Source organism: Nannospalax galili, unplaced genomic scaffold (genome assembly GCF_000622305.1).
Source record: "Nannospalax galili isolate Female #2095 unplaced genomic scaffold, S.galili_v1.0 scaffold652, whole genome shotgun sequence".
NCBI lineage: Eukaryota > Metazoa > Chordata > Mammalia > Rodentia > Spalacidae > Nannospalax > Nannospalax galili.
The window spans coordinates 309948-329847 of NW_008332152.1; the positions used below are offsets into that span (position 1 = coordinate 309948).

At 53.2% G+C, this 19900-nt stretch overlaps 1 protein-coding gene across 2 annotated transcripts in view; it reads right to left on the reverse strand.

The window, feature by feature from the left end:
• Prdm15 (PR/SET domain 15) overlaps window positions 1–19900 on the reverse strand; it is an 81335-nt gene that overhangs the window by 51078 nt on the left and 10357 nt on the right. For both annotated transcript variants that reach the window (XM_029560768.1, XM_029560769.1), the window contains exons 2-6: window positions 16451–16496; window positions 15782–15875; window positions 14295–14448; window positions 11495–11747; window positions 6261–6356 (exon numbers count right to left, since the gene is read on the reverse strand). In XM_029560768.1, the coding sequence (XP_029416628.1) occupies window positions 6261–6356; window positions 11495–11747; window positions 14295–14448; window positions 15782–15875; window positions 16451–16496 (643 nt within the window). The remainder of the gene's footprint in view (window positions 1–6260; window positions 6357–11494; window positions 11748–14294; window positions 14449–15781; window positions 15876–16450; window positions 16497–19900) is intronic.

A 19900-nucleotide genomic window follows, 5' to 3' on the forward strand; every position in this document is an offset into this window, starting at 1 on the left:
AAAACATTACCATTGAAATCTACTTGATGACTTTATATCCATGCTCAGATGCCAAGGAGCTCAGAAAGCAGCCGATTGTCACTAGTAATAATCAGATATATAGAGATTAGAAACACATGTGCAAACACCTTAGTGTTAATTGCATTAAAAATGAAGTTTCTGTATGAATCTCTGTATTTTAATAATGAAATGGATATCTTTTTTAAAGGTTCAAACCTCATTTAATTTTATGTCTTATGGGGTTTATACTGAGTACAATATTGTATAACTGTAACAAGTCAACTGTAAAACTAAAAATATACAGCCAATTTTGAAAAAGATGCATCTTAGCTCAGAAAATTGTTATTGAATATCAATGCTGTTGTAATGAAATGCTTCTTCTAAGTATGTGGTTATTAAATAAATAATTAACTGGAAAAAATAGCTAAAAATTACTGAGCGAAGCATTCAACAAAGCCAAACCGGCATAAAAACAGAGCCAGGTGAGGTGGCCCACACCTGCCGTCCCGACACTGAGGAGGTGAAGGCGTTCGCACCACGAGTTCCAGGCCACCATCAGCTACAGCACCGGCCTGGGCTGAGCTACAAGACCCCTCCCCGCAGACTAAAAATAAATAATAAATAAGCAGAAATGAATTTTTGAAAATACAGTAAGAAATAAGCGAAGCCAAAAGTTGGCACTTTGAAAAGATGCTAGTAGAAGTGTAACCAGAGGCCAAGCACCGCCCTCGGCGTAAAGTGGGAAACAGCAGTCTCCCATCCCCTTCTGGTCCGTCACTCTCCAGTTCTCCACATGGTCACCCCTCCATCTCTAGAGGATGGCTCCACGAACCCCTTGGGTACCCTGACATAAAATGGCGTGGTGTTCGCAGTAACCCAGAAACACCACACACACTCCAGCACTCACAACACCAAACACAACGTAAAGCTATGCAAACAGTCACTTCACTGTATTTAGGGAACAAGGAAAAGACCCTGGACATATTCAGCACAGACACATGTTTTTGAATATTTTGGGATGCAGCTGGCTGGACCTGGGAATGAGAACCCCACCAATACAGAGACCTGACTGACTTGGCCACCGTCTACTGATGATTTCATATGAAACAAGGACTCAGCTTTCTTAAACACACTGCTTCCATCTCAGACTTCAGATTCCTCCTCAATCCCACCAGCACGCTCAGATAGTGATTTTGGTATTAGACAACAGTGGGTTGTTACAAGATTCTGGCCATAAAGGCTCATTTGCAGCTGTGCCAAACATGGGCTCTGGCTAGTGCTCTTGGGGTTAACTACTGCCTCACCCCAACCGGCTGCTCCCCTTCCCATGTATGCTACTAATGGCTATAATCCCTGCAGTCAAACACATCACTATCCTCCTGATTTCTTTCACTGTAGCATCCATCCTTCCAGGAGCCTTTGGACCAGGGACCTAGTACCCTCTGCCTATTCCCTACAGAGGACCCTCTTCCCACCCCCTACATGCAGACTATGTGTTGTGCTTTGTGTAGACAGCACTGTGAAACATCCTGACATGTGCTGTCTTTTGTCTGATGTTGCCTTCAACAGAAGGCTCCCTCATGCTGAGCAGCCCAAGGACGCAGACAGCTAGAAGCATGTTTCCTGGCAACTCCACAGAGGTACTGAGATCTCAGAAGCTGGGTGAGTTTGGACTCTGGACTCTGGTGTGAGTCTGGGTGGTGATGTCTCTATGGCGTTGACAGTCTGTGCGCTCCAGGGCTCTCCTCGGTCGATTCTCTGGCCCTTCTTGGAAATTTCTGGACCTTCACTATGCTGTTTGACTGCAGAACCTGACAGTAGGCCTGCTTTCCTGCCTTGACAGACCTGCGTTTCCTGTGGCCCGCCTTCTGGCAGCTTCCATGACAAATGGCATGAGGTCTGAGCCTGCCTGAGCACACCCTGAGTGGTCCCTCCCATGGGAAGAGGACCTGGCCGGGTAAAAAGTCCCAGATGAGGCCAGGAGAGGATGATGTCATTCCCAGGTCATGTGTCGCCTGCCACATCACCCTCTGATAGCTTGCTTTTCTCTGAATCCTATGATTACATCCATGACGAGGCAGCTGAGTCTCTGTGGTTCATTATGCTGGTGACTTGTTGGGCCCTTCCAGGTTAGAAATTTGCATCCTTCAGCGTCTCCTGGATGACTCACACATTCTCTCTCTCTCTCTCTCTCTCTCTCTCGTTGGTTGACTGGCTTGGCTTTGAGACTGGGTCTTGTGTAGCCCAGGCTACCTGCAAACTCACTATGTAGCAAGCAGAATAACCCTGCCCTCCTGACTGTCTGAAGTGCTGGGGCTGCAGGCCACGGCGCCTGGCTTTGGCGATGCTGAGGATCAATGGCAGGGCTTCGTGCCTGCTAGGCAAGCACTTTACCACCTGAGCTGCCCCTCAGTACTGCCTGGTTCGTCCTCCCTCTGCTTCTCTTCTCCCTGCAGAACCCTCCTGGCCACCTGCAGGGTCTCAGGACCCCCCTCACCATCTCCTTATCTCTTCTGTTTGTATCCTCCATGGGCTCCTTCTGGAATAGTCTCTCAGTTCCCTCAGTGTTCTGACACCCTCTGGTTAGCTGCTGTCCTCCCACCTGCCGTGTCCGAAGGGCGCAGAGCCTCCCTACCGCCTCCCGCCTGTGAGAGGGGCTTTTTGTGAGTTTGCTTTTCGGATTCCGCTGGCAAGCTGTGCGGCCAGTTGGTTTCTTGCTCACGTTTGGCTTTCCTCCAGCATCTGGAGCCCACTCTGCAGGACGGCCAGAGGGTGAGCGGTCTACTGGTGGGTTCTTGGTCTCTCCTTCTGAATAGGTTAGCTTCTTCAGAGAAACCCCTCCTTCCTCCCGGGAGCCTAAGCTGGCCTCACCACTCTGCATGGAAGACTGAAGGAGGCCAAAGCTGCCCACATTCTAACACATGACTCAAGTCCCCGTCCTCAGAGCCGGGGAGGATCTCTAGTCAAATCTCTCCCAAGTGTGGGCCCAGCATTCTGCTGATGGAAGCTGAGATGCAGCTGGGGGAGGGGCAGACAGGAGGCCAGGGCTCTGAGGACTTCCCGCAGAACTGCAGCTGGCCACCTGTCTCTGTTCCTCTCCCCAGACCCCTGGCACTCCCAAGCTCTGCAGGAGCAGACACATTTCCTGGCTGCTCCACTGCTGGCTTCAGCTTCTGAGGCCAGCTTGGTGGTCACTGCCTCTGCAGACACTTTCCAACCTTGCGAGATGCTCTGTGCTTCTCTGTTCTTCTGTCTTTGCATTTCAGTGGAATGGAATTCCAGGACACAGAGGCCAGCGCACTCACTGTGGCCTAACGGTTACTCAGACGTCCCTGAGTGGCCTCCTGGGAAATGAGCAGAGCTCCCCAAGGGAACACGGGGAAGTGACAACCTCAGGGAAAGGCCAAGAACAACAACCCACACGTCCCCATGCCATTGAACAGCCTCAGCTGGTCTCCTGGTGCTCTCACGGCAGCCCCCAACTTCAAAACACACAGGTGCTAAGCTGAATCAAGGCATAAAAGAAGAAGGGAAGTTCAAGGGACTCATCTGGTTTAGAAGTCAGCCAGCGGCAGAGACGGCAGGCATGGCAAGCTGGATCTCAAACAGTAGAGCCATGCCTTCCTGTGCCAGGCAAGCCTCTGAAGAAGGTCCTGTAGAGAACGGGTGCAGGCACCATGTGATCACGGCTGGGATGGGGCATCACGAAGTCACACTTTCCGGTTGGACCCAGCATCACCCTCCGTGGACTTGGACTCACTAGGTGTGTCACTTGGCTTTCAGAAGTCCTCAGAGCCAGTCTGTGGAGGGCACCAGGCCCCTCTGCCCTGCAGCCAGTGTCCTAGGAACGCAGCTCTGTAAGTCTCCTCTTCTGCTCAGATCTGCCCAACTCCTTTAGCTCCTTGGCTATCGGGCTATCCATGAGGCCCCAGGCACGGGCTGTAGCAGAAAGAACTCCTTGACCCCTTGGGGCAGTTAGGGGGGTAGTGGGGGTCCGGAGAGGGTTGGGCAGGGCTGCCTACATCAGATGTGGCTTTGGCACATGCAACCACACAGTCTGGGCAGATGAGCTATTCACTGCAGCCTCAGCCTGTTCATCCCAAAAATGTCTGTACAGAGGCTACTGTGAGGTTTCTTGCTAAGAGGACTTTCCCTGAGCTGGTATCTGGGAACACTGGCCTAGCTTCACCGCCAAGTGAAGGGATGTTTGCTTTCATTGATTGAAAACTGTCACCAAGGAAAATTCCTAAACAAACAGTGTTTCTTTTTTTTTAAAAAAGTCTGGATTTATTTTTAGTTGATGTGTATGAGTGTTTTGCCTGCATGTTTGTAAGTGTACCCATATCATGCAATGTCAAAAGAAGGTGTTGGATCCCTTAGAACTGGAGTTACAGATGGTTGTTAGCGGCCATGTGGGTGCTGGGAGTCGAACCTGAGTCCTCTGGAAGAGCAGCTTAACCGCAGAGCCACCTCCCCAGCCCCCACAAACAGTGTTTCTTTATCCAGGCTGAGTGACCATATTTTATGTGAGGTCCCTGTATGCTTGCTGGTTTCCACGTCGGGGCCCAGTCCCTGCCTAAGAGTGAGTTCTTCACAACCCAGCACTCCTAAGAAACTTGGCAGCTGCTGTGCTGTTCCTGCTTTGTTGACAACACAGGTGACTTTTGGCCCTAGGCTGAGTGCAAGATGTGTCAATGACAAGATTAGAAGACATCCCAGCAGCACAAGGACAGCCAACAACAGTCAGACTCACCCATCCTTAAGAGATAGACAGCCTCTGCCTAGTGACCAAGATCTCTGCTGGAAGGAGATGGATGGCCTCTGCCTAGTGACCAAGATCTCTGCTGGAAGGAGATGGATGGCCTCTGCCTAGTGACCAAGATCTCTGCTGGAAGGAGACGGATGGCCTCTACCTAGTGGCCAAGATCTCCTGGAAGGAGACGGACGGCCTCTGCCTAGTGGCCAAGATCTCTGCTGGAAGGAGAGGGACGGCCTCTGCCTAGTGACCAAGATCTCTGCTGGAAGGAGATGGATGGCCTCTGCCTAGTGACCAAGATGTCTCCTGGAAGGAGATGGATGGCCTCTGCCTAGTGACCAAGATCTCTGCTGGAAGGAGACGGATGGCCTCTACCTAGTGGCCAAGATCTCCTGGAAGGAGACGGACGGCCTCTGCCTAGTGGCCAAGATCTCTGCTGGAAGGAGAGGGACGGCCTCTGCCTAGTGACCAAGATCTCTGCTGGAAGGAGATGGATGGCCTCTGCCTAGTGACCAAGATGTCTCCTGGAAGGAGATGGACGGCCTCTGCCTAGTGGCCAAGATGTCTCCTGGAAGGAGAGGGACGGCCTCTGCCTAGTGGCCAAGATCTCTGCTGGAAGGAGACGGACGGCCTCTGCCTAGTGGCCAAGATCTCCTGGAAGGAGACGGACAGCCTCTGCCTAGTGGCCAAGATCTTCTGGAAGGCGACAGACGGCCTCTGCCTAGCGGCCAAGATCTTCTGGAAGGCGACGGACGGCCTCTGCCTAGTGGCCAAGATCTCCTGGAAGGCGATGGACGGCCTCTGCCTAGTGGCCAAGATCTCCTGGAAGGCTCACATTAGTTGTTCTGATGCTAAAACCTGCCTAGAAAGAACCTTCTCACAGGTCCCAGAACATTCCGACCACTGACCAGGTAATGACAGCTGGAGTCAGGCCATACTACCAGACCCCAGCTGTCTCTATCACATCCTTACATCCTTGAAAGTGCAAACCTGTGGCCCGCCCAGGGCTCAGCCACCATGTGTGTTCTGCCCATGAGGAAAGCTCATGGCTTTCACACCCTATGGCTTATGGGCTGATGTCTTTACTGCCCACCAGGGAGGCTCCTGTATACAGGGCACTGTATAACTAGGAAACACAGTCCATCTTCCCTGGCCACCTTCAATTAGTGAGGCTGCGGTGACAGAATGTCCTGAGAACAGACAGTAAAGGGGACAATATGGCACAGAAGACAGGCAGGATGCAAAAGAGGCGACACTGCACTCATGGTGGCTCCTGGCCCCTGTCCCTGCTCCCCACTCTGGAGCTCAGCCAGCAGGCAGCTGAATTCACTTGGGACAACAGGGAGGTGCAGGCCAAGGGAAAAACTGAGTTGCTCATCTGTGGGCAAACAAGACAAAGCCTGGGCATCCTGACAACCCCGGGAAAGGGCCAGCATGGATGAAGGGGCTCAGCACTGCAGTGCCAACTGCTTAGGACCACCCCACCTGCTGCTTGCCGCCTTACCATTCAGGAGCTGCAGCTCCAGGAAAGTGCTGGAACACACCTTACACGCCCACTGGCCACGCTCGGGCTCCACAGGGACGCTGGGCTCAGGGGCACCTGCAGCCACAACACACAAGAGAGAAGAAGGGTGAGCCAGCAGGGCCTGCGTCTCCACACTGCCCTGCTTGGTGGATGATTGCGGACGCTCACACGCAGAGGGCACATGCAATGTTCCCAGTTTCACACACTTTCACTGAGTTGATCCCCATCTTACAGATGAGGAGACTGAGCAGAGGTGGAACCCGGCTGCCTGCCAGGGTCGGCGCTGTCCCCAGACACCAGCATTGTGGGACCAGACTTTGCCCTTCATAGCCCCTATGTCTGCGAGACCTATACTTGAGTGCACCTGGTGGTGCAGGCGTGTAACTTAGGAGCTGGGCAAGAAGACAGAAAGTCCAGGGACTGCCTGGACTACGGAACAAGTTCAAGGCCAGCCCTGGCAACTTAAGAGAGGCTGTCTCAAATCTAAAAACATGTTAAGGGGGTGGGTGGGAGGGGTGTGTGTATGTAGTTCAGTAGCAGAGTGACTAGCACACACAAGGTTCTAAGTTCAATCCTCAGCAACACACACACACACAAAGACACACACAGGCAGACACACACACGGACACACAGACACACACACGACCCATATTTAAATCTTCAGTGGCTCACACAGTAAAGGATGGTGGGACTCATAATAGTCATCCCACAGTGCCCCAGCCTGGCATGGCTGTGACCCTGGCCCAGCACAACCCAAGCTGCTGTCTATAATACTGTTGTGCCCTGTCACTGCTCTTTGACAAGGGAACCTATTACCTAGGTGGGAGTTGAGTTTTAACTTTATTCAATTTTGCTAAATCACTCCTGGGGCAGTGGCTGCTGCCTGGGCAGTGCCTCTAACCCTCCACTGGTGATACACAGAAGCCTGAGGAAAGAAAGGGACATGGACTCAAAGCATATAGGGGACCCTGCAGACCCTCCAGACTGTAGAATCAGAAAGTCAGAATGCTCTCCTGGGATCCGCACTGGGGCCATTCTAAGGGACCTGTGCCCTGGGATCTAGTCCTACCAGTTTCTCTACTCCCTGTCTGATGATCTCTGTGGGGCCAGTGAGCCACGCCCCCTCCACTCTCCCACCCCTATCCCCTACCTCCATCCCCCCACCCTCTCACCTGTCACTTCCATCAACTTGCAATTTAGCACTCCTGGGGCCACTCAAAGGAAGCATCCCAGCCTAGATCCCAGATCTGCTGTTACACAGACCGGCCGGGAGAGAGCACACTCGCTCTGCATCCAGGCTAGCTCAGAGGACACAAAGAACAGAAAGGGATGCTAAAACCTGCCTAGAAAGAACCTTCTCACAGGTCCCAGAACATTCCAACCACCCCCGACCCCCACCCTGCCTATAGCACTTCTAGGGCTCTGTAAGCCCCTGTGAAGGAAGCAGCACAGACACTGTGCTGTGGAACCTGTCCCACTGAAAACAAATACAGCAGAGACACCCGTGACCTGCAGAACAGCCTCCCCGGATGTCCCAGCCCAGCTCCCCAACTCTTGTCACTTTGCAGGAATCTGCGGGTGAGAGGGTCCCAGGAAACTGGGAACAAACAGAAGGCAGAGTCAAATTTTCTCACTCAGGTTCCCAAACATGAGGAAGTTCTGAAGAGCGTTTCAAAGTAGAAGCCGTTGGGGGCCAGAGAAGGAAAGGTGCTTGCCGCCAAGCCTGACGACGCCAAGCCTGGTGGCCTGAGACCCATGTGGTGGAAGGAAAGAACGGACTCCTGCAAGTTGTCTTCTGACCTCCACGTGTGCCCTGTGGCATGCAGTGCCCCCCAATAAATAAATGGATAAATAAATAAGTACCCATAAAGAGCCTTTGGGACACGGGACTCCCTCCCAATTCAAGTAGACCACCATCTACAAAGTGATGGACACCTGAGAATTCACTGCAGGACACAGAACCACCCCCCAACCACCCCCAGCTCGCCACAAGCTGCTCTGGTTCTAAGTGAAAAGTTGTTACTAGAGAACCAGGTATAATCTAGAGGGAGGGGCCAGGATTTGCCAAAAGGTAACTTAGAAAGATAAGCATTCTAAAGGAAAAACAAACTGCCATTACCTAGGAGACAGTGCCGACTGCCAGCCACTGACACTTCCAACCACAGGGAACCATCTCGGCCAAAGATGACACAGCCACAACACCAGGCCACAGAGACAGGTGTGTGTGTGTGTGTGTGTGTGTGTGTGTGTGTGTGCGCGCGCGCGCGCGCAGACCATCATGAAGGGAGGCAGACCATCCTGGTGGGGAGGCAGACCATCCTGGAGGGAGGCAGACCATCATGGGGGGAGGCAGACCATCATGGGGGGAGGCAGACCATCATGGGGGGAGGCAGAGCATCCTGGGGGGAGGCAGACCACCCTGGAGGGAGGCAGACCATCATGGGGGGAGGCAGACCATCATGGAGGGAGGCAGACCATCATGGAGGGAGGTAGACCATGGTGGGGAAGCAGACTATTATGGGGGCGAGGTAGACCAACATGGGGGGAGGGTGTGGTGGGGCAGAGCAGCTCACCTCATGGCAGGAAGCAAAGAGAGGCAGAGGAAAGGTTAGGGACAAGGCACCTTTCAAAGGCACACCAGGGGTGACCAACTTCCTCCGACCAGGCCCACCCTCCTAACAGTCAATTCATCTGTGAGCTCAATAGCCCACGGACGAAGTAAGCTTGTGGTCCAGTCACTTCTCAGCAGCCCCACCAGCCCCACCAGCTGGAGACAAAGCCTTCAACACAAGAGCCTTTTGGAAAGGCACATGCAAACCACAGCCCTGTCCTTCCATTCCCAGTGGTGGAGAGGACACATGGGGTCCTCTATCCTAAGTCAGGAGGGGACTCCACAGGATGACAGAGTCATTAAATCTATTAATTCCAAACAGTCCTCCTTAGAGGCTTCTCCAACAGGTAAAAGACAGACAGACAGACAGACAGACAGACAGACAGACAGACACCTGACAGAGAACGGCAGCCTCAGCCTTGGTCTGGACTTTAACCTTGAGAGTCATGAGGGGTACAATGTCCTCTAGACACAGCTAATAGGGGGGTGCATCCCCAAGTCTGGCTGGCCACAAACAGCCTGGAAAGGGCGGCTGGCCCAGCTAGGTACAGGAGGAAACCTTCTTTGGGGCTGGCTCTAACCAACCTCTCTCAAGCCCTTCTGTCCCCTCCACTATCAATCTAAAGAACTGTCTGAAAAGCTCACAGTCTCTCTGCAGGATGTCTATAAAGGCGCAAATCTCATAATGTCCGAGTTCCCTCAGCATCTGGCAGGAAGAATGTGCTGGCACCATCCACAACTAAGAGGTGGGTGCATTTGGTCTGGCTCGGCACCCACATCTGCACCATCATCCCAGACACTCATCACGCCCTCATTCCTCACCCAGCCCACATGGCTTCCAAACACATGCCCCATGGACTCTGGGGAAGGGCCCTTGCACAGATGTGACTGAGTTAAGATGAGGTCACACTAAATGGGTGACTAAATCTAGCAGCCTGAGTTCCTATAAGAAGGGGACCCAGAGACAGTGGGGGCAGAGGGGTGGTACATAGAGTCACAAATTAGTAAGAACAAGGGCTGCTGTCAACCACCAGAGGCCAGTGTGAGGCCTGGGGCAGATCTCCAGTTCTGGTGACCATGGGTCTTCAAGCTGCAGAGCTGGGAGGAGCCACTGCTGTGATTGGCTCTTCGTCCTGTGCTGCTTTCGGGGGTGGCACCAGGAGTCTGTCCCAGATCCCCACTCATCAAAACCTCCACTGACCAGCAGTAGCACAGAACAGAACAGAGCCTTCTGTGTTGGAACCTCCCCTGTGAGGTCCCTGTGAAGGGTTAGGAACCACTCCTCATAGCCCCTGCCAAAAGACCATGCTTGTCATAGGAAGAAGCAGCTTCATGAGGGATCACTGTATGAGGTCAGGAGTGGAGTTAGGGGCCCACCTTGATGACTAAAACTCTTCAGAGCGACAACAAGCACGGCGGGCTGCCAGGCAGCACCCACTGAGCCGTGTGTGGCGCTGTTTCAAATGAGTGTCAAGTCCCAGCCATCTCCTATGGGTTCTTGAAGTTTCATGAAGAGACTCTACACCCAAAGGACCCAGAGTGTGGGCAGGAGCAACATGAATCCAACAGCCACCACCACAAGGCAAAGCACCTGACCTGGGGCTGAGGGTTCAAGCAGTGTCCACTGCGACCTGCCACTGTGACTGCAAGAAGCTCTGCGACCAGGTAGGTCACTCACGTGATCTCCACTACTCTTTTCTGAACACATGCCCAAATGCACGGATCAGGACACACACAAACACAGGCATACGCCTCAGCATATGTACACATATAAATGCAAGCACACTCCTGCATATCTGACATACACACAAACACATGCACAGGCACATATCTGTGCATCTTTGTACACAAACACATGCACTACTATGCACCTGTACGCACACATACACACTCCTGTACATATGTACAAAGATAGGTTCCTACCTACACATCTACACACTAACACATGTACACACCTGTGCATCCGCACACACACACATATGTATCTGTACATACTCACCTATCTGCTAATGCACAAGGGCACATGCTATGCATCTTAAAGAATCTGTACACACCAAGGCATCTGTGCAGACACACACACTGTGCACAGGCACACAGACATACACACACGTGAACCTGGCTCAGGGAGGAGCGGCTACTTAGCACAGGGGGGCAACGCTGGAGCCAGGCTCGGGGTTCTAGCCCTGTTCCTGGACCTTTACACTCACAGGGGTAAACGGCCTCCTCACAGCATCAGGAGGAGGGGCCGCTGTGGGGGAGCCCCAAGAGCAGAGCGTGGGTCACCCAGTGCTGCGCCCGCGTGCGTCAGCCTGCGCTGTGCCCAGTGCGCATAATCACCTTGAGACCGAGAAGCAGCACCTCTCACCAGCAAGGGTCCAGAGATGCCAAGGGTGCCACTGCCTGTCACCCGAAGCTCAGCAGGCAGCACCTCAGGCCCAAGCACTGCACGGCCCCGGCCCCCACTGCACGGCCCCAGCCCCCACTGCACGGCTTCGGCCCACACTGCCTCCCCTCCCAGCTGCTGGCCCAGCACACTCATTGGGGGGAGGGGCAAGCACCTCTAGCAAGAGGCCCCCAACCTCAGCGAGAAACCAGGACGTACCCTGAATGCTGGAGCAGGCCTGCCGCAGCATGGGCTTCTCCATCTTCTTGGCATAAAAGGCAGCATACCACACTCGCAGCTCAGTGCCTGGGGGAATGTCCCGAGAGGTCGTGAAGTACACATCACTGCCACGCTGGTAGGCTGTCAGGTTCTGGTGCCCTGGCTCCAGCGCCGGCCGCACCAGCATCATCCAATTGCAATCATCCTCGTTGGAGGTGTCAAAGCACACGGGATGCCCATCCTTCTGGAACACCTGAGGGGAGGCCCGAGGGCTGGTTACCCACCAGTCTGTCAGCATGGCATGGGACCATGTGAGAGGCCACACTGGCTGTGGGGGGACCTGCTGACTAAGTGTTCACCATGGCCAGGATGACCACAGGAAGACTATGTGGCTTAGAGGGGTCAGGCTTGTCACAGGGAAGAGGAAGTAAGGGACACCATGATAGCTCCCGCATCACTGAAACAGCTGAGGACTGCCTGTGATCCAGATGGGCATGGGGACACCTGAGCTTTTCTCCTGTACAGGTGTCATGGGAACATATGCTATCTCCCCCTATCTAGGCATCACAGGGACCTTGGGCTCACCCCTCTTCTCACAAGGACCCCGAGCTCTCCTGTCCAGGCGTCACAGGGACCCCATGCTCTCCTGTCCAGGCGTCACAGGGACCCCAGCTCTCCTGTCCAGGCATCACAGGGACCCTGAGCTCTCCTGTCCAGGCGTCACAGGGACCCCGAGCTCTCCTGTCCAGGCATCACAGGGACCCCATGCTCTCCTGTCCAGGTGTCACAGGGACCCCAAGCTCTCCTGTCCAGGAGTCACAGGGACCCTGAGCTCTCCCCCAGCCCAGTACAGTAACAATGAGCTCTCCTTCTGGTTCATTTGGGAACTGGGACCCCTTAGTTCTACCCATACCCGAGGTGGGTACTGCAATGCCTGGGCTCTTTACTCCTGGCTCTGCTCCAACGGTGACATTAGCAGAGTCCTTGGGTCTGGGTGAGCTGCTCCAGTCTGTATAGCATCACTTCAGCTTTAGGGTTAAGCGAGGGCAGAGCCAGGCAAAGCCTGTAGTGTCTTGAAGTTCAAATTAGCCACAGGCACAGGGTCTGGCCTGCTCCCCATCTGTGGAGGGGTCACTGCTTCCTTGCCACCGACCCTACCGCACCACCAAGCTTTTCCTGCATAGACACCTATAATAAGCACCAGGCCCTCAGAAGAGCAGGGAGAGACTGGGAGGCCACCAGGTACCCAGAACCCCCTAGTGGGTATGGAAGCCACGTTCCCACACTCCTTTGGGAGCACACAGCTGATACCCAAAAACAACCTTCAGAACTAGCAGGAAAGGAAACCAAAGTGGGCATGAAGGACTGTCTCCAACCACGTGCTGGCACCGTGGTGTGTAGCCACCACCTGGAGGACAGACACCCGGACACATGCCTTTCTGGGCTCAGGGCCTTTCCATCATCCCTTAATAGCCCTTCTAGCTCCCACTCTCATACTTCCACTCCCGTAAGCCCATCCAGTGCCTGCCCGTTGGCCTTTAGCTGAAGCTCAATTTGCCGAAGGCGGCCAGTCCGAAGGCTACAGCACCTGTCCATCCTAAGACAGGCAGATGCCTCTTTTTTTCTTTTTTTTTTTTTGGTCTTTTTGAGACAGGGTCTCCCTGTAGCTCCAGCTGGCCTGGAACTAGCTATGTAGACCAGGCTGGCCTTGATCCCAAAGAGATCCACCTGCCTCTGCCTCCCAAGTGCTAGGACTAAAGCCACCACGCCTGGCTCTTCCAATCTTTTAAGAGACATGTATCCTCCCTAGGAGCTAAGGAACAACCCAGCTCTTGGTTGTTTATGCCCCAACTATTTCTGGAGGCTCACCCCAGGTCTGGGCCTCCTCAGCCTCAGGAGGCTTCTTGGGGTTCATTTTAGACCTTCAGCTGTCTCTGTTATTGACATCCATTTTGTTTTATTTTTTATTTATTTCATGTGTAGGAGTGTTACACCTGCATGTATATAAGTGTGCCTGTGTCTCGCAATGCCTGCAGAGGCCTCAGATCCCCTGGAACTAGTTATGATGGTTGTTAGCCACCATGTCGGTGCTGTGATTCAAACCCAGGTCTCCCACAAGAGCAGCCAGTGCTCTTAACTGCTGAGCGGTCTCTCTAGTCCCCATTTTCTTTCCTTGATGTCACATACTAAGTCTGAAATAGCCAGATCTGCCGTGTAGAGCTGCCACACCTCATGCTGCTGCTCAGTCAGCAATTCACACACACGGGTACAATACACATCAGCCCAGGAGCCACAGAGACCTCACAGCTGGGGTGGGTGTCTCTCCTGTCTGACCCTCAGCACAATCTAAACACTCACATGTCACTAGATTCTACCTTAATCCTCACACTCCTGTGACATAAAACACACTGAAGGGAAACTTCTGTTTTAATTAATCCAACCTCTCTAGCAGCATTTACAAATTCTCAGCACTGGGGCTGGAGAGACAGCTCAGTGGTTAAGAGCACTGACTGTTCTTGCAGAGGACCCGGGTTCAATTCCCAGCACCCCCACGAACCATCCTTAACTCCAGTTCCAGGGGAATCCGAAGTCATCTTCTGACCTCTGAGGCATTGCACGACACGGGTGCACTCACATACGTGCAGGCAATACACTCATACACATAAAATTAAAATTAAAATAAAAAAAGAAAAACAAAAAGAACCCCAAATCCTCAGGACTCAGTGGTGGTCACTCCCACTGGGAGTCAGGAAGCCCTGGGCTCTGAAGGGCTCTGACGCCCCTGCCACAGAAGCCTTACCTTCAGGGGGAACGCACATTCCTTCTCCCACTTGGCGACCCTCCTTGACTCAAAGGGGCCAAACTGCGTGCGTTTGACAAGCTGTGTTACTGCAAACACGCCTTCTGCCCCATCATCCAGGCGTCTGATCTCCAGGTTGGAGGGGAGGGAGGACCTGGGAGTGGAAGGGAGGGTCTGAGAAGCCCTGCCGCCCTCCCACAGGCCAGAGCAGAGCCATGCCTCCACACCCAATGACCCATGCTTCTGAGACGCTTCTCAAGACAGCAGAATCAAAGCTCTCCCCATACATGTGAACAGGACTGGGGCTGGGCTAGCAGTGACCCAGACCTTCACTAAGGGGCACATTTAACCCCTACAAGACAGTGCCGACCACATAGTCCCAGTGTGGGTCCTGGGGGGGGGGCAGGGGAATAGGACAAGTCACCACCTCAATGTATACCCTCTCCTGAGGGAAGGCTAGAGGAAAGCAGACAGAGGGGAACACAGGACACTTGATGGTGAAGTGCTTCTGTGCACTGACGGCCACCCAAGGGCCTCTGAGCCAGACCCATCTTCCTGGGGACTAGAAGGTCAACAGCAGGGCACTGGAGAAGGAGGTCATGGAGCTGGGACCTCAGCACGAGTGAGGCTCAGGCCAGTGGGAGACATGTCCAGAGCAGAGGCAGACCCTCCCCATGGGGGTGAGCTAGCCAGCAACTCTGGCTGGTGTGCCCCAGGTTCCCAGATGGATTGTGGTGGGCAATAGGGCAACCCCACAGAAGGGGTGGTTGGCTCTCTACTTTGGGTTTTGAGTTGTTTTGAGAGGGAGTCTCCCTGTAGCACCAACTGGCCTGGAACTTGCTATGTAGACCAGGCTGGGGTCAGCCTGAACCAGGCACCACCACAGCCACACAGGAATGACTTAGGTTCTCCACGCCATGCAGGCAACTGAGGTTCAGTGACGGAGGTACTTGGTCAAGTCCTGACGCTACGTATGGCCGTTCATAGGTCCTCAGCCTAGACCGCCACAGGCACAGGCTTGCATCACAGAGTGTGGGCCGGCAGAGCAGTGCTCGTCACTGAGCTGCCTCAGTACAACTACAGAGTTTTTCTAGCAGTTTGGCTGTTCCCTGGACTACCTGCCCGGAATCCCCACCCCACTCCAGCCTACTTCTTACATAGACATCTGTCTACAGAGGCCTGGACTTAGAATACAGAAGAAGCCCAACAAGCAGACCCCTAGTTTGGCCCTTTTTTGCTCAGTGCAGAAACCAATGCAGCCCAGGCTAGCCCCTACACTACATCCAAGAAATGCTCTCTGGAACCCACATGGCTCACCCCAACAGGAAGTGCCCAGCCCCAAGGGATGGAAACCACCCCTGCACACCCAGCCTCTCACCCTTGTCCTCCCTCCTCCTATCTACAGACATACAGGTCTCTGTGCTCCGGCCACAGCAAACAGGCAGCTCATAGACACAGCTGCTACCACAGCTCAGGCAATCACTCACCTTGCCCTGCTCAGCACAAAGGAGTCCTTGACCATGACCACAGGGCCCAGCTCAGGACACTCAGAGTCATGGTACTGGCTACAGTCTTCACACCCTACAAATGAACATTGAGTGTCAGAAGGGACAGTGTCCAGGGGAGAGAGAAACTCAAAGACCACAAACCTGGGAACGGGGGCGGGGGGGGGGGACTCCATCCCATTAGGGCAGATCCTCAGTCATGAGACACATCTGCTGACACTACAAGGACAAGCAAGATCAGGCCGTCCTTGGACTCCCCAAAACACAGAATACCAAACAAGACCCTGCCCCCAAAAGCTCCAATCTGTGGCACATTTCAAATCCCAGCTATCACATCTATGGTAACAAAGACCAGGATTTACGATAATGCTAAGCTGTTATCCTAAATCTCACTTTTCCTTTCCCGTTCTGCGTCAAGGGCCACCCAACCAAAGGAGTTCCAAGACAAAGAAGACTTGAAGCCCAAGGCATGCAGGTAACACACCCTGGCTCTCAAAGCAAGTCAACAAATCACAGTTTGAAAAGAAACAGTTCTTCCGTGGTTTAAAAACAAAATGTTGATGTAGCTTTGCCTAGACTATAAGTGCCAAACCAATCTGTGTTTGATGACGTCAGGCCAGCCCCAGACAGGCAGGTCCACAGGTCACTTACAGATGAACATGATCTCCTCGTTGCCATCTTCAGCCATCGCTGACTCCTGTCAGATAAGAGAGAACCCGTTAATGGTGAGCTTTTATCAACAGTTTGTATGGATGCACATAAGATGCATATGCAGGAGTGTGTATATTTTTATGTGTGTAGGTTCACGTACATGTGTGTGCACATACATGGGAAGGCTAGAGGTCAACCTCAGGCGGTGTTCCTCAGAAAGCGGTCCACCTTGTTCTCTGAGACAGGGTCTCGCACTGGGACCTAGGGCTTGCCAATTAGGCTAAGCTGGCTGGCCAGGGAGCCTCAAGGATGGGCCTGTGCTGGGACTATAGGCATGCACCATACACTCAGCGTTTTATGTGGTGCTGGTGATTGAACTCAGGTCCTCACACTTGCACAGCAAGTATCTTATTGACTGCGTCACTTCTCCAGCTTACCAACACGTTTTCTTTTTGTTTGTTTTGGTGTTTTGTTCAGACACAGTGTCACTATGTGGCCCCAGATGGCCTGTAACTCACTATACAGACAAGCCAAGGCTGGCCTCAATTTCACAGCTTATCTGCCTCTGCCTCCTGAGTGCTAGGACTAAAGATGTGCCACTATGCCCTGCTACATGCCTGGCTCCCAACACAGACAATTCCTGCAAAGGTCCCCTCTGACCTGTGCAGGGATGTGATGCTGTGCTTTCAAGGGAACAGGCTGTGGAGACCCCTTGCAACATATTCTCACCTAAAGTAATACTGTTTCTTAATAAGAACAATGGATCTGATGGACCTCATGTCTAGGAAGTCTTCATGAACTCAGACTTTCATCTTTTCATAGAAGCGGTCACTTACAAAACACCCACTGCATTTAAAAAAATTTTATTATTTTATGTATATAAGTATATTGCCTACATGTATGTAAGCGCACCCGTACTGCGCAATGCCCAAGGAGGTAGAAGAGGGCATTGGGTTCCCCTGGAACCTGAGTGGTCATGTGGGTGCTGGGAATTGAACCTGGGTTTTCTGCAAGAGCAGCCAGTACTCCCTAACTGCTGAGCCATCTCTCCAGCCCCAAAATACCCACTGCATTTTCAAAGCCAGTTTCCATGCTGCTCCATCTCTTCTGTTCCTCTGCCCCAGACTGTGAACTCTTCCTGTGCAGCTGCTTCTAATGTTACCTGTCCTCAGCATCTGGCTCATGCCAATGCCCCATAAACCCTGCTGGGGAACAGGCCATGCCTGACACCAGGGAAGGCTCTCCTGCTCCCACGTAAACCTTTCTCAGATTATCTCTAGGTCCCTTTGAGGGTTGCCTCAAAAACCATCTCCACAGTGGAAGATAGGCACGCCCACCACACAGGGTGATCCAGATATCGCTCACTCTGGGACATCAGATGCCTAAGCTCTAAGGATATAAAAACACTCACTTGGTGAAGTTTGGGGAGAAACATAAAGTGAGATGCACACAGCACCCTACCAATAAGCATCCCCACCCCACTTCCTCCCTGCCATCCTCTCTGCCATCTCCTCCCGATGCTCATCTAGTGTCTACTGTGGGTTATCTTCTTAGGAAGGTACAAACCACACACACTCCTGAAGGTCAATCTCCAAACCCACCCCCTTCCCAGCAGCTTGAAGATGAGGAAGCAGATAACACAAAGTCAAGTGAAAATTTAGATTCACTGACCAAGTTTGTTGCTCAGCAAAGAAGGGAAAAGAGCTGAAAACCGCGATGGAGAAGCAGTGTGCCACACAGAAGACCTGAAAACCGCGATGGAGAAGCAGTGTGCCACACAGAAGACCTGAAAACCGCGATGGAGAAGCAGTGTGCCGCACAGAAGACCTGAAAACCGCGATGGAGAAGCAGCACCGCACAGAAGCACAGGGGACAGGGACGGAGTACCAAGTGGCCTTTAAAACACCAGAGGTGACCAAGGGCACATCTACTCCCCAACACAGCAAACCACTGCTTTTTCTAGAATCGGCATCTAAGAAAGCTGGTGCACAGGTCTAGCACGTCTAACCCAGTTGCAGGCCCTGCTGGCAGCGCACAGAAGACCTGAAAACCGCGATGGAGAAGCAGCACCGCACAGAAGACCTGAAAACCGCGATGGAGAAGCAGTGTGCCGCACAGAAGACCTGAAAACCGCGGTGGAGAAGCAGCACCGCACAGAAGCACAGGGGACAGGGACGGAGTACCAAGTGGCCTTTAAAACACCAGAGGTGACCAAGGGCACATCTACTCCCCAACACAGCAAACCACTGCTTTTTCTAGAATCGGCATCTAAGAAAGCTGGTGCACAGGTCTAGCACGTCTAACCCAGTTGCAGGCCCTGCTGGCAGCTGCTACCATGTAGAGTAGGCGCCAACCTGGGAGTGGGACACTGGCTGGTCACTGAGCAGAAGGCCAAGAGGGAGGTGCTGGTCGGTCTCTGCATGGCTGCAAAAGACACCTGAGATGAGATGATCAATTTCAAGGTTCACCTGGTTGACAGTGTGAAGGGTTCAGTCCATGGCTGGTTGGCTCCACTGCTTAGGGGCCTCTGAGAAGCAGACTGCCACAGGGGAGCATGTGGTGGGGCAAAGTTGCCCTCCTCATGGCGGCTGGAAAGCAAATGTCTCCTTCCAGGGCATTCCCCTAATGACCTGATGCCCTTCCTCTAAGCTCTACTGCCTGAAAGTTCTGCTGTCTCCCAACAGTGCCATCGGCAGGGAATCGATCTTGCAGCATACAAGCTCTGGGGGAACCTTTAAGACTAGAACCACACACAGAAGCAGCCCAGGGCCACACCGATGTATCAGCACAGCCTGAGGGCCTGCACACCACGGGCAGGAACCCATGACCCTACCAGTCCCACTTGGGCCAGAGGGTTCTGCCATCGGAACAGCAGGTCACAAGAGGCCACCCCGCGCCACAGTCTGACCCCACAGAACACAGCCAGACAGAGTTTGTCTGGGTAGAGCAGAAGGAGGAGGGGAATCTTCTTTGGGCTTTGGACTTGCTTGTTGTGGAGCCTGTTCGGAGGCCTGGTGGGACGCTACCTCCTGGGGCAGCAGCCTGGCCTCTAGCTCCTCACCTCCCAGCACAGCAGCAGGGATAGGAGCCCCAGCCAGCCAGCCTTAGAAGCTGTGGGAAGAAAGTGAGGAGGAGGAACAGCCTCGAAGTTGGCCTCTTACTACACTCTGCTTAAAGATGTGTCCTGGAAACAGCATTGCTTATTAGTCTATCCAGTCCCCAAAGCATGGTCTCCAGAATGTTCTACACAGGTGTCATGGCCACCCTGGGCAATGTGCAGTCATGCATATCTCCAGTCTCTGCTCTCATTCACGATGTGCCCAGATCTCATTTGCAGAAGGCCCAATCCAGATTCCACACTTCTATGACTCCCACACATTGACAGAACAAACACCAGATATGAGGAGCTTGCCTATGATCCCAGCACTCAGCAGGCTGAGGTAGGAGGAT